Source organism: Nanorana parkeri, unplaced genomic scaffold (assembly GCF_000935625.1).
Source record: "Nanorana parkeri isolate BGI_ZX_2015 unplaced genomic scaffold, ASM93562v1 scaffold817, whole genome shotgun sequence".
Taxonomy (NCBI): Eukaryota; Metazoa; Chordata; class Amphibia; order Anura; family Dicroglossidae; genus Nanorana; species Nanorana parkeri.
The window spans coordinates 511,660-524,323 of NW_017307085.1; the positions used below are offsets into that span (position 1 = coordinate 511,660).

At 40.9% G+C, this 12,664-nt stretch overlaps 1 protein-coding gene across 1 annotated transcript; it reads left to right on the forward strand.

Moving 5' to 3' along the window:
• Window positions 1-1,745: 1,745 nt before the first annotated feature.
• Window positions 1,746-12,170, forward strand: SAMSN1 (SAM domain, SH3 domain and nuclear localization signals 1). The gene is made up of 8 exons (XM_018565144.1): window positions 1,746-1,809; window positions 2,811-2,882; window positions 4,038-4,190; window positions 5,500-5,635; window positions 6,311-6,462; window positions 6,555-6,761; window positions 8,916-9,066; window positions 11,937-12,170. The coding sequence occupies exons 1-8, from the start codon at window positions 1,789-1,791 to the stop codon at window positions 12,134-12,136; spliced, it is 1,092 nt and encodes a 363-aa protein (XP_018420646.1). The 5' UTR covers window positions 1,746-1,788; the 3' UTR covers window positions 12,137-12,170.
• Window positions 12,171-12,664: the final 494 nt, after the last annotated feature.

The following is a 12,664-nucleotide window of genomic DNA, read 5'->3' on the forward strand; positions in this document are numbered from 1 at the left end:
CACCTTCAGGGCTTCCTCCCAAGATGAGAGTTCCCTGTTTCCTTCCATGTGCCTATCCCCAAGGCCTAGGATCTGATCAAGTGGACATCTTTACAGGGCAAATACCCAGGAGGGAAGGGAGAGAATAGGAAGTTTCTCACATATTATAGTTTGCACCGAGGCACCCTAAAATATAAGTAGAACATTATGGCAACAGACTACCACTCTCCTACAATGTAGCTAATGGGAATGGCACACAGTCCTTACCTAACAGCAGAATCTCCAGAAATATAGAAAGGCCAGCCTGTTCCTATATGCTGAGTTTTATATAGGTGCACATTGTTTGTGATACACATTTAAGTTGATAAAGCGGTTTTCACGTTGAAACGCTGTTTTTTTTTCACCTCCAACACTGCTGGGTGTCGGGGTTTGCTTGCAACTTGGTGTTGTTATATTCCTTTGCTGTATATAAATTTATATGTATGGGTTTGTTATCCCCTACTCTGTCCTGTGTTTTGCTTATCAACTCGGACTACTATTAGATAGGTTACCATTGTATAGTTTTGTGGCCATTGTGGTGGGATTCCTTATACATACTACGTGCTGTAATGTGTTTTTGTGATATTATGACGTTTTCAATACAAAATTATTTTCTTAAACTTGATTTGGGGTTTGCTTAAGGAAACCCCATGTATTTGTTACAATAGGTGGTTTAATACATGGTTAAGGGTCTCCTAATTTTTTACCAGCTGCAAACTTACTTTACCTGGTGACCGGCTGCTTCAGACAGTGGCATAATGAGGTTACCTGCCAACATGCCAATAAAGGTACACATGGCAGTCAAGTAACACAAATCCCTTATTATCCATGAGCATCTGCTTCAAGTGGATTCATTAGCTCATTGAGGAATGGTCACACACAGCTCCTAATTTTTCTGACTCAATAAACAGTATTTTCTTCTCTAAAAGGGTTGTTTTTCTAGAACTGCACAGGGTCATGCTATGTGGCCAGTTTAGATACATATAAGAAAGAAAACGCCTGACAGCAGATTTCCTAGCAATGATAATAAGAAAATAGACAAATACAACATACCCAAGTAAACAGCTTAGTAACTTCAATCTGCAAGGGCAGCAAAACTGTTTTTTTTTTCCCTTAAAGAAAAGACATCTTGCATTTCAAACCTGCTGCAGATTACATATTTCCTCGGAAGATTGCATAAATCTGTCACTATTTTATCTTCAAAAACTGTATCATCCAAAAAAGCACAAAAAAAAATCTTGAAGCATAAAGATCACAAACTCTATAAGCTCACTGATATTAACTGCTACCGTTGAACTCCAGAAACATAAAGCATGCAAAAAAAAAAAGAACTTTCTGTCAGTTTTATTATGTCTCCAAAGGTTCCCCTTGAAAGACAAGAGTGACCTTGATATGCTGAGTTGGCACATGCCAGTGAATTAATGGCAGGACGTCGCTGGAGGGAGGCTCGCAGAAACAAAACAGCGCCAAGGGCTGTGTTCTGCTCTGATCATTAACTAGATGAATCAAAGTGATACATCAAATAAACTAATCTGGCGCTGGCCTTTTTACTTTGGGTAGGACCTCGGATACAGGGAACTGCACTGTTTTCAGCATCTTAAAACACAAAGTGCTGCAAAATAAGGCTAGGGCGAGAGTCTAATCCCCAGAAGTCGCGGGGAATTTTTCTTCCCCTCCTCTGCCCTGCTTCTTGCAATGTGTGCCAAGTTTGATAGCTTGCTGACACATCAAAAGCTACTTCTGTCTTTTTAGAAGCCAGCAGGAATAGAGATGGAAGCAAGTCTGACAGTGGTAAAGATAATGAGGCCAGATTAGCCCCTTCTGCCTTTGTGTGTCATGTCTTAGCATTGCTGTCACATGGGTGGGTGGCATTGCGAGAATGAGCAGGGTGGGTAACCTGACATACAGCAGTTTCAAAATATAACCAAAGAGACACTTTAAGAGACAGTAGCATAACGCAGCTGAGTAAAAGCATGTCCCTTAAAGTACAACTTAAAGAAGGACTCCGGGAATTTAAAAAAACCTACCCTTGCAGTGGGGCTACTACCACCGCAGCTCAGGGGTTAAGTGCTCGTTTGTCTAGGGGGCTCAAATAAAGCAGATTTACTTACATGATCCTCAGTCCCATAGCAGTCAGTGTTCCCTTCTCTCTCCCTCCGTTCCAGCTGTGGAATGGCATCCTATTGTCTAATGCAAGTCAATGGATCTGCATCAGATGTGTTGACATTAGCGGTCCTTAAGCCGTAGGAACCCGGGGCAGAAGAGTCTGCAAAGACCGGTCAAGCAGCCCGGCGGCACTTAGGCCTCATTAACTTGAGAAAAATCCGGCACACACAGCTCCTTGCTGCGTGTGCGGCCGTATTGGACAGCTCCCGGGAAGGACAGGTGCTGCGTGTGATTAGTGCACAGCCCCTGTCCTTTTCTATGGGAGTACGTGGCTGTACGCCGCCCTATGCTCACCCGCCCTGCACGTCCTTGTGGGTGCGAGTGTCCGTACTCGTACACTGACAGGATGGATCCTGTCTACATCCGAGTCGGGACACGCGCACCCGTATGGACCTGCACTTGGGGTGAGCGTAGGGTGGGTGACATCAGGTAAGTATAAAATAAGCACTTAAAGAAGTACATCGGGCTTTTATTAACCCGTGCAGAGGGGCTACCCCTAAACTGCAAGGGTTAATAAAAGCTTGATGTACTTCTTTAGACTTGAAGAGAAAATAAAACCATGTCCCAATTCTCTTTTATTTTAAATCAGTGTGCACTACAGTGATTTATTATTTTTCTCCATTTAGCGTACCAGCAGTTTTGGAACCTTTGACCGCTTCAAGAAACCTTCCATTTCCAAACCAGAAGAGCTCAATGAGGTCTGTGCCTTATGGTGTTTCCAGCACCCTGCGCTATAACATATTATTTGTCTTTAGATTTTTATAAGCACAGTTATTGGGTAGGTTATTCTGTGTGCGTTGTTTTCTTTTCTTTTTGCTTTTATTGTAGTATATCAGCTGATCACTCCAGTGTTTGCAAATAACTGGGGGCACATAGTACTATGTGTCCCCAGTTATGAATGAACAGGAAGTGCTTTACATCACTTCCTGTTCATTCATGATTTTCTGAATGGATACTAGCACTCAGTACAGGGGCTTCTCCCCATTCAGAAACTGATAGTAAATATTTTCTGAATGAATGGGAAGCCTCTGTACTGAGAGCTTTCCAATCATTTAGAACAGATGCTGCAGAAAAAGAGATTGAGGACTCTGTGTCCTCAATTTCTTTTTCTATTTTAAAAGGGAAATATCGGGGGGCTGTTTAGACCCCTAATATTCCCCCGTAGCCCACCCAACAGTAAAAAAATAAATAAATACAATTAAAAAAAATAAATAATAGCAAATAAATAATAAAAATAATAAAAAATAAATAAATAATTTAAAAAACTTCCTGGAGGCAGGGTGCATGATGTCACATGGTGCCGCGCATGTGCGGTGTTGGGTGACATCACACGCCTCTTGGGGTGGCACATTTTTTTGTTCTTGCCTCGCGCGCAAAAGGAGCTAGCTACAGCTCTAGTGCTTGCATTTAAAAATGGATTTAATAATGAATTAATGAATGCAGTGCTGCATTAAATTGTGTTATTTTTACCTGCCTGCAAAGAGCAGTGCTGATGTGATGATGTCAGCATTGCTCTCTTCATCATTGTATGTGAGTGGAGGGTGCCAGGGTGATGCCCCTTTAGAGGGCAGGTCCGTGATATCCTCACTCACAGGATGTTCTCAGTTTTCTGGGCTGAATTACACTAGGTTCCATTTAACTTGGGAGACTGAGGATATCTACTGGCAGAAAGGAATAACTGTGGGGGCCATGCCAGATAGTTGCTGGGGAAAGTTAAATTAAATACATTGTCCAGAGTTAGTCTTTAAGTATAATTGCAATGGATAACATAAAGTTCCTGAAAGAGGAAATGTGTGGTTGATTTTGTTATGTCCCAAACTGTCCCAGCTAATGTGCAATCTTTATATAAACAGATGGGCGATTCAGACAGTATATTTGAAGGAGGAGGACCACCAGACGGTGACAAGGCTTCCAATCATGCTGGAAGTCTGACTAAAAAGATGAAAGCCATATCTCTGACTATGAGGAAAAAGATGGGCAAAAAATACATCAAGGCTCTGTCTGAGGTAAATATTGTTACATATTGCAATGAAATCTTACACAGGTCTTTATACACAGCAATATTCTATGTACAAATAATATATATAATGAATACGCAAAATCCATTTTATAGTTGTAATTGTAGAATAGGCCTCTCCAAGTCTAGATCAGGACACCCAACCTGACTTTTTTCTTTTTTTGTTACATATAAGTTTTTATTGTAACATAGAAAACTTGGTGCAAGGTAAAGCATACAAGTCTGCGGGAATAGGAGGATCATAAGCTGAACTATGTAGCACAGGAGCAGGGGTCAAACATTATAGCAAGAATGTTATCTCTAGTAGTGTAGATACGATACAATAAATGTAGATACGATGCAATCCGTGCATGGATCCCCTCCCAATCAGAGCTGTATGGAGTGGAGATCACTACTGTAACGTGACTGCTGTGACATTCATGTCCGACCTGTTTTTGCCTGGAGGAAAAAACTGAATTACCATACCCCATGGAAATCCCACATACGGGGAATCGGATGTAAACGGACATGTGTTCATTTAATAAGATTACCCCGAAGTCGACATGATCAGGTTCAGCGAAATAGATCTCTGACCGGAGTCGGGGGTAACCTGGTGTAAACCGACGCCGATCCATTTACACACAGCTGCTCATAGACTTACATTGGGCATCTGATTGGGCATTAGAATTGTCCAGAATGTCATTTGGGATTTGGTGCAGACAATATTGTGGACAGCCATGCACATGATCTTGGGGCATTTAAACTAGAAGAAAGCTAAACCAAAATAGGACTTTTAATTAAAAAAATATATATTTTTCACTCTTTTAATGAAGCATTGCATGAGACCCTGGAGATTTTGGTTGAACGCAATACATTTAATTTAAAGATTAAGTGGCATAAAAATAATAAAGGCTAGGAAAACCCTCTACCTATGAATGACCAGCACTGAAAACATTAGGAACGCAGGGTAAGATAATAAAATGGCTGTTTTCTATTTATTTGCCCTGTTGCAGAAAATCTTTCACACTATAGCAGCTGGTCTTATTTCTTTTAAATTGAGTTTACAGTGTCAGTGGCCTGTAATCCAATGAGTTATAATGTATCTGATATTCCTGCTATGTCAGAGCCCAACTTAAATATTGCTCCAATGTATTACAGTATCTGACCAATTAATACTTTAACACTCTCTTATGTATAAAGTTTATAGCTCCCATCAAGGTTAAATTCGGTAATGACTTGCAAAATAAATCACTTGATAAACTGTTATTTTATTACCCTCAATTAACCAGAGGTGTTTTTTTTTTTTTTATCCTCTCTAGAGTGAAGATGGAGATGGGCATTTTGCTATGCGAGATAGTGACCCTACAGGTGGGAACGCTGTTGAGAAGTGCACTTTGCGAGCCAGTGAATCCGTGGAAAGTCTTTATAGCCTAAACAGTGGTCAGAGTTCATCAAGTGAGTATAAAAACACTGTCAGATGGGGAACCATCTAGCAAATAACCTTTTGTGTACAGTTTCGCAAGTGTTTTCTTACAAATGTCTTGCGAGATAGCAGCAGCGACAGATTGCATAGCTTGATATCCTTCCAAACAACATCATTCAGTAGTAAAGTGTCAGGGGGATCAGAAGCAAACCGATATTGATTTGTATACAACATCAGCCAAACAGGTAAACATACAACTGAAACAACTTTATAGGGAAAGGTTTTACCTGCCAAAAGATTTGACTTGTGATGCACCCACTGTGAGTTGCTGATGGCGGACTGAGCCTTCAACACAAAAATAAGCACAAAAAAAAAGCTATGACGTTTATTGTTTGGCAGGTGTGTTCTCAGTGGGAGAGGGTGCCAGGTGGCTAAAATTCCAGAAGAACACATCCTGACAATTTATAAAGCCATGTGAGTTAAAAAATGATCTAATTGGTGGGTACGACAATACAGCCAGTTCTCCTTTCATTCGGTTTGAAAACAAGGTTCTTGGCTACTTGTAGCTATAGATTTTGTTTTATAAGTAAAATCATTTATATTTTGGTTATTTGTTTTATAAAAAACATGTATTTTTGGATTGAAACTGGCACAAGCCAATAAAGCAAATGAGACAAAAAACTGAAAACGAAACAATTTATTTTCAGGTGGTGTTACCAGTTGTTCTGATGGGACTAGCAACAGAGACAGTTTCAGATTTGATGACGATGTTCCTTATACCGGACCGTTTTGTGGTCGAGCAAGAGTTCATACTGACTTTACCCCTAGCCCTTATGACACTGATTCACTAAAAATCAAGGTAATGTACTCTATGGATTTGCTCTTATAGATTAAATAAATATATGTTCAGTTCATTCATCATAATGGCCATTTTGCACATGTGTTTTCCAGAAAGGAGACATTATAGACATTATTTATAAAACACCAATGGGCATTTGGACAGGCATGTTGAATAATAAAATTGGGAATTTCAAATTTATATATGTCGACATCATTTTCGAAGAGGAAACTCCTGCCCCAAGGAAGATAGTGAGAAGGAAAAGTAAGCGGCCAAGGCCCAAAACATTACAGGAACTTCTGGAACGGTTTAATCTACAGGTGAGTGATATCACAGAAACACTTTAATACGATATTGTAAGAACACTCCCCATTGAGATCTTCTGCATCCAGCACCCATCTGGACATAGCCTTACAGGTAACTTATAGCCTAGCCCTCAACTTTCATTGAGTAGGACATGGCAAATTCTCTCAAATTATCTTATTTACTCCCATGGGCATTTTCTTTGCTGTATGTGTCCTGTTGGGAAAATGTCCCACTTTCTATCCCCAAAACACAACAGGGGGTAGGAGGAGGTCTCTCCTATTGGACAATTCCCCCTCTATTGCTGTTCCATTAAACTGTAAAATTGTGGACTTGCCATCATTTTTTTGTCCCAATGACATTGGTTTTCAGTACAAATAGGGATAGTGAATATCCCCAATGAACTACTTATTTCCAATTTTAAAAAAAATGTATACTTTTTTAGATAAACTTTAGGCAATAATCTGAATAATAATAATGTTATGCAGACTTACTTTTAAAAGATTTATATTTGCCCCTTTAACTTGCCCTGTCTCATTCTTCAGCTTGCGAGTGTGTTGATGCACATTTGTTCATGAGCTACCATTGCCATCAATAGGCTTTTAATACATCAAAAAATAACCAATGTATGTTGCACAGATGTAAACTAGCACCATTCAAAACAATGTCTAGCCGATGTACATATGGCGATGTGCGCCAAACAGTGTATCTTAAAACGTGAATGAGCCTTTAGTGTTCACATCGCTATTAAATAACATATTCCCATTGTTAGTGTATGTTTGAACCCTATCGATGAACTTCAATTATTTGCTCCCTTTTGTCAAAATTTCCCATTAAAGGAGAACTATGGGGTAAGTGTCTTTCCCCATAGTTCTCTCAAGGGTCACGGGAGGACATATACTAGCGTCCTCCCGTGACCCAAAGCTCAGTATATCGTGAGCTACAGCTCGCGGTATACCCAGACTGCAGCAGCCGGGACGGATCCCGGCGTTACTGTCGAGATCCACCCAGCTGCGTGATTGACAGTTGGCTCTGCCTATCTAGAGGCAGAGCCAGTTTCACCCACCCCCTTCCCTATCCGTTCCTCCACTCAGGGCTGTAGGATTGGAGTGGGGAGGGGGGAATCCCAGCAGGGAGCCGTGAGTGAAAGTCACAGCTCTCTGCAGGGAGATGATCGAGAAGTGAACGATCGACGGTATGTGTTCGCTCACTTCCCGATCTATTGAGCCGAAGTTTGACAGTTTAATTGTCACACGTCGGCTCGAACTATGAGGTTGAGTGAAAATCACTTACCTCATAGTTCTCCTTTAAAAGCATTTTGTTATATATGTTCAATAACATCAAAAACATACCTTTTGATCTTGCCAGAAATTCAGAACTCTCCTATGTCCTGTGCAAACTTCCTGTATCATCTCAAGGAGCCTGAATAGTCCTCTAAGTTCCAATACTGGGGCTGCAGAACAATATAAACAATTCATTCTCATGTTGTTGAAAATAGGATGGGGGACGGTTTAAGCAGTTTAGCAAAAGACAACTGGGCAGGGCTGACACCACTCAGTTTACAAAAATGCTGTGATTTGTCAGCCCACAACAGGAATTAGCTGCTGAGTGCATTTCCGGCACATCAGCAGGTATGTTTCTGTACTTTAAAGAGATGAAAGATGGGTAAGTGTGCATGCATTGCAGAGATGTACTGCATTTGTTTATGATTTTGCCCTGACCAACAGTTTAAGAGGAATGTAAAAAAAAAAATGACAGGGCTCTGTTACTTAATGCTGCTATGCATTCTTAAGAGACCAGATGTGAAGTCAGGCATTTCACAGGGTATCAATGGTCTCTGACCCCCTGACTTAAACTGATGGAACAAACTTAGGCAAGGTAAGTAGGTGAAGTAAGGGGACAAATCTAAATATTTCACAAGTCAGCCTACACAATTATATTAATGGAAGGCAGAATATTCAGATGCTCGCCTTGGCCCAGTTGTTATTTGTTCTCCTTAATCTTTCATTTCTTTTAAGGTTCGCTTATCTGAGCCATAGCGAAGCAAAACCATTAACACTCAAATTGTATATTTCTATTTCTTTGGCATTAAGAGCAACATGAAAGCTCTCAGCATGCAAAAATGATTGTCTTGAACTTTTGAAATAATGTCATGCTGCCCTGCTTTCCAGGAATACATGTCTAGCCTGCTACTGAATGGATATGAGACACTAGAAGATCTGAAGGACATAAAGGAAAGCCACCTGTGTGAGCTGAATATCACAAACCCTGAAGAAAGAATGAGGTTACTGGTCGCCATAGAGAACCTACAAGATCCCGACTGTGAGTGTCGCCGCATACCCTGACATTGCATTGAATACTTTTGTTTGAATGATTCAGTTCAGGCTGGTTGTAGTGTATTGTATGGCAGTATAACTTATGCTGCCCTATATTGGCAGCCTTTATTGGCCGGAAAGCAGCTGCATTCAGACAAGGTGGGGCTTAGGGTTACCACATTGTAGTAAAGCCAAATCAGACCTCTACACCTACATGAAGGCTTCTGACAACCCTCTTTATAAACTGAAGACCCTCTGAGCACAACCTCCGTCATCCTATTATACAGGACGCAATGGCAGTAAAATCACATTCCTGCAACTTATGATGCCCTCCTGAGTCATTAATGAGGAACAGCGTCCTTCTTTTGCTATGGCGTGTGTGGCTACGTAGAGTAGATATAAACCCAATCACTAAAATTTCTTATAATCTTTACCATGATAACGTAATTTCAAAAGCTGCTTTTAAACTCTTTAAATATACAGCTTTCATTAAAAGAATAGTTGGTGATCCTCCCATCAAGGTCCTTGCTCAGTACCTTGTATGGGGTGACAATTGTCTCCCAGCTCCTGCACTGTCACCATGTCACGTGTCCCAGATAGAGACTACAGACATGTGGACACATGGCATGGTTCGCTCTTGTCACTACTAGGAAGCCAATCCAGAAAAAGATGTGCAGCCAATGCTGGAGTGAGTACTTGCAGACAACAAGTGGCTAAAAGTGGGTTGGTCCTAGCATCTCATCCACCTACCTGTAAAGTGGTAGTCTGAGTAGCTTCTGAGTGTAGAAATACAATTTTTAGTTGTGTCTTGAGTTATTTTTACTGTGGTCTATCAGGCAGAACATACGCATGTTCTTTTATGGATTTAATATATATAAGAATGTAATAAAGAATACATATGCAACAATCTTCACAGCAGTACATGGAAAACAAAACTGGCACTTGACTTTGAAAATCTAAACAGGATTAGTAGTTTATAGGTCAGTACTGCCTGGGAGATTCAGGTAATCCTGTGGAAGCAAATGTAAGGACAGCATGAGGGAGACTCATGGGAAAGAAGTGCAGGTTTGCACCCAAAATTGCCAGTTTTAATGTCCTACTACAATAGACATATCTTAAAAGCCCCGCTCCAGGCAGAAAAAACAAAATAATGAAATGCTTGTTAAGGCCATGGGTAGTATACCCATGTAATACTTACCTTATTCCTCACTCTGGTAGACTTCCTCCATTGAAATACATGTACGGAAGCTGTTTTACCTTGTAAAAGATTTGTATTTTTGTCTATCCAGTCTTGAAATATATACCTGCCATATTGTACAGCCTGGTTGGTTACCTTTTCTCTCCAGAAGTTAAATAAAAAAGATGTCGCCTCAGCCTGTGATTGGAACGTGAAGGAACAGCGCCAACTCACCCTCTGCTCACTCTCTTTCTACCCACGTCAGCATGTTCCTTGTAAGCAAATGTGCATGCAGAGGTGACTTGCGGTACCTTCGAATTTGAGTGAGGCATTCCCCAGCCCCACCATGTCAAAGCCCTGCTCCCAGCCCAATGAAGCCCCACCCCCCAACCCGGTCACCAAGCTAGTTTGAGGGAGGAGACCGGGAGGAGCCTCCCTGTCCCTCATTTGTTCGTCACTGCTGAGGCATCGAGATCGATGGCCTCAGTGGGTTTCTTTTCTTTTTTTGATTGGACAGATTGGACCAATGGCGCTTTGCCATTGGTCCAAGCCATCCACAGAGCTCACACCTCTAAAACAGCGTAGAGGCTGTGACAGCTATTGCCTCAGTGAGTTAGGTTACACATGGCAGTGAAGAAGCCCGCTGCTGTGTAATCTGAGTACCTGTCAAAAGCTGGATGCAGCGCCGCCTGTAATTAACAGGCAGCATTCCGTCCATGACAGGTCACACAGTGGGGAGGCTTTCATTGCAACCTGTTACAAGCCAATCTGAATAGAGAAAAAGCTGTCAGCTTCAGACTTGAAGCTGACAGCTTTTTCCTCCATAATACTAGGGCTCTGCCTCACCTGCCTCCCCTGACCGCATGTCCCTGGCATGCAGCACACCTAACTGGGCTTAATGCTGCCTGCCCCTTTGCCAAGTGCCAAGTGCTGCTGTATAGGTCATTACAAAAAGCTGATATTGAGTCAAATCCAGGTACTTACAGGTCTTTATTCCTTAATTGAATACATAACTGCATTAATTTGTGTTTTTTTTTAACTCTGCCTAGAATTTAACAATAAGAGATTTTTCAAAACTCAAAACTAATTATTTACCTTCTTCCATAAGCACAATGTGACATGATCTGACACTGAAATCCCCCAGTGGATCCATCCTTTTCTGTTTGTTCTGCCTGCGCCTGCCACTGTGTTGAAAGATTACCTTCTAAATCTAGACGGACCTACACAACTCCAACAAACAAAGGCAGGGCAAGAAATAATGGGAGGAAGTTCAGTACAACAGTTCATCACATAGGCTCTGTGGAGGTTTTGTCACTCAAAACATCTTTTATAGAATATTTTTCAATAACTATTCCTGGTTTATATTCCATAGCTTCTTATGCCCACTCCCTAGAGGACTAAATCTGGGCCTTGCTACTTGTTCTACAACTTAATTATCTTCCTCAGGACTGGCCCACCTGCCTCCCTTGGAGTGGAGCCCAAAGAGATATTTTTTATAATAAAGTCTAAGCTCGTCTCAAGTCTAGACACAGTTACCTGATTGAAGCTTTTTTTTTTAAATGATTCTGTTGGTGTGACATGTCAGACCCATTGAACATTGTTTCCAGTCCATCTAGAGTACTAAGTCACATTAATATGGCCTCAGCCTTGTTTCTTTAGGAAATTGTAACAGCATATCATTGATCTGTCTGTTTTAACAGGTGGACAAGAGCCTGATAAAGAAGCAGCATCCCTGACACTGAGCCCTGACATTTCCAAAAACAAAAGTGACCTCAACGACTGTCCTCGGGATTCAGGATGCTACATCACATTAGATAACTCAGAAAACAGCAAAGAGGATATTGACTCAGAGAAATTATGTGAAGATGTACAGAAAATCATCATTACGGAGTCCCCCTAATTAGTGGAAACCACCCGGACGAAAACCACCGCTTGTTACACGAAGCATTCAGTGCTTCATAAACATTCAAATTGTACATTAACGGGAAAAGAACTTCATGGTCTTACAGTATTTATTAACAATGTAGAAATATCCATGGACATTCTACAATTTAGACAGCGTTATCTTTGATATTTCAGCAGAATAAGAAGGAGGAGACGATGAAGAGGCATTGACATTCGCAGAGCACTTTTTTTGTCAATTGGAGAATTCTTTTTTGTAAAGGGCTATTTTTATGCAAACAGAACCAATTTTCAGTGGTAGCTTGTCAAGTTTGTAGCCTTATGTTGTACTGTGCAATCATTGTAAATGACCCCATAAATGAGGTCTGTCTTGATCACTGATTGTTACTTTGGGAGTATCTTATTTAAAAGAGCTCTTTGTGAGCACAGTTCTACGACCAACCTATGCTAAGACACATTATCTGATGATTCCTATTAAAGTTCACTTTGTAGTATGATGCAAGGTCTACTTATAAGGTACATGCTC

Coding starts and splice junctions, on each gene's coding strand:
- SAMSN1 (XM_018565144.1), top strand. CDS start 1,789: ATGGAAGCAAGTCTGACAGTG. Junction 2,883..4,037: donor AACCAGAAGAGCTCAATGAG/GTCTGTGCCTTA, acceptor TTATATAAACAG/ATGGGCGATTCAGACAGTAT. Junction 6,463..6,554: donor CTGATTCACTAAAAATCAAG/GTAATGTACTCT, acceptor TGTGTTTTCCAG/AAAGGAGACATTATAGACAT.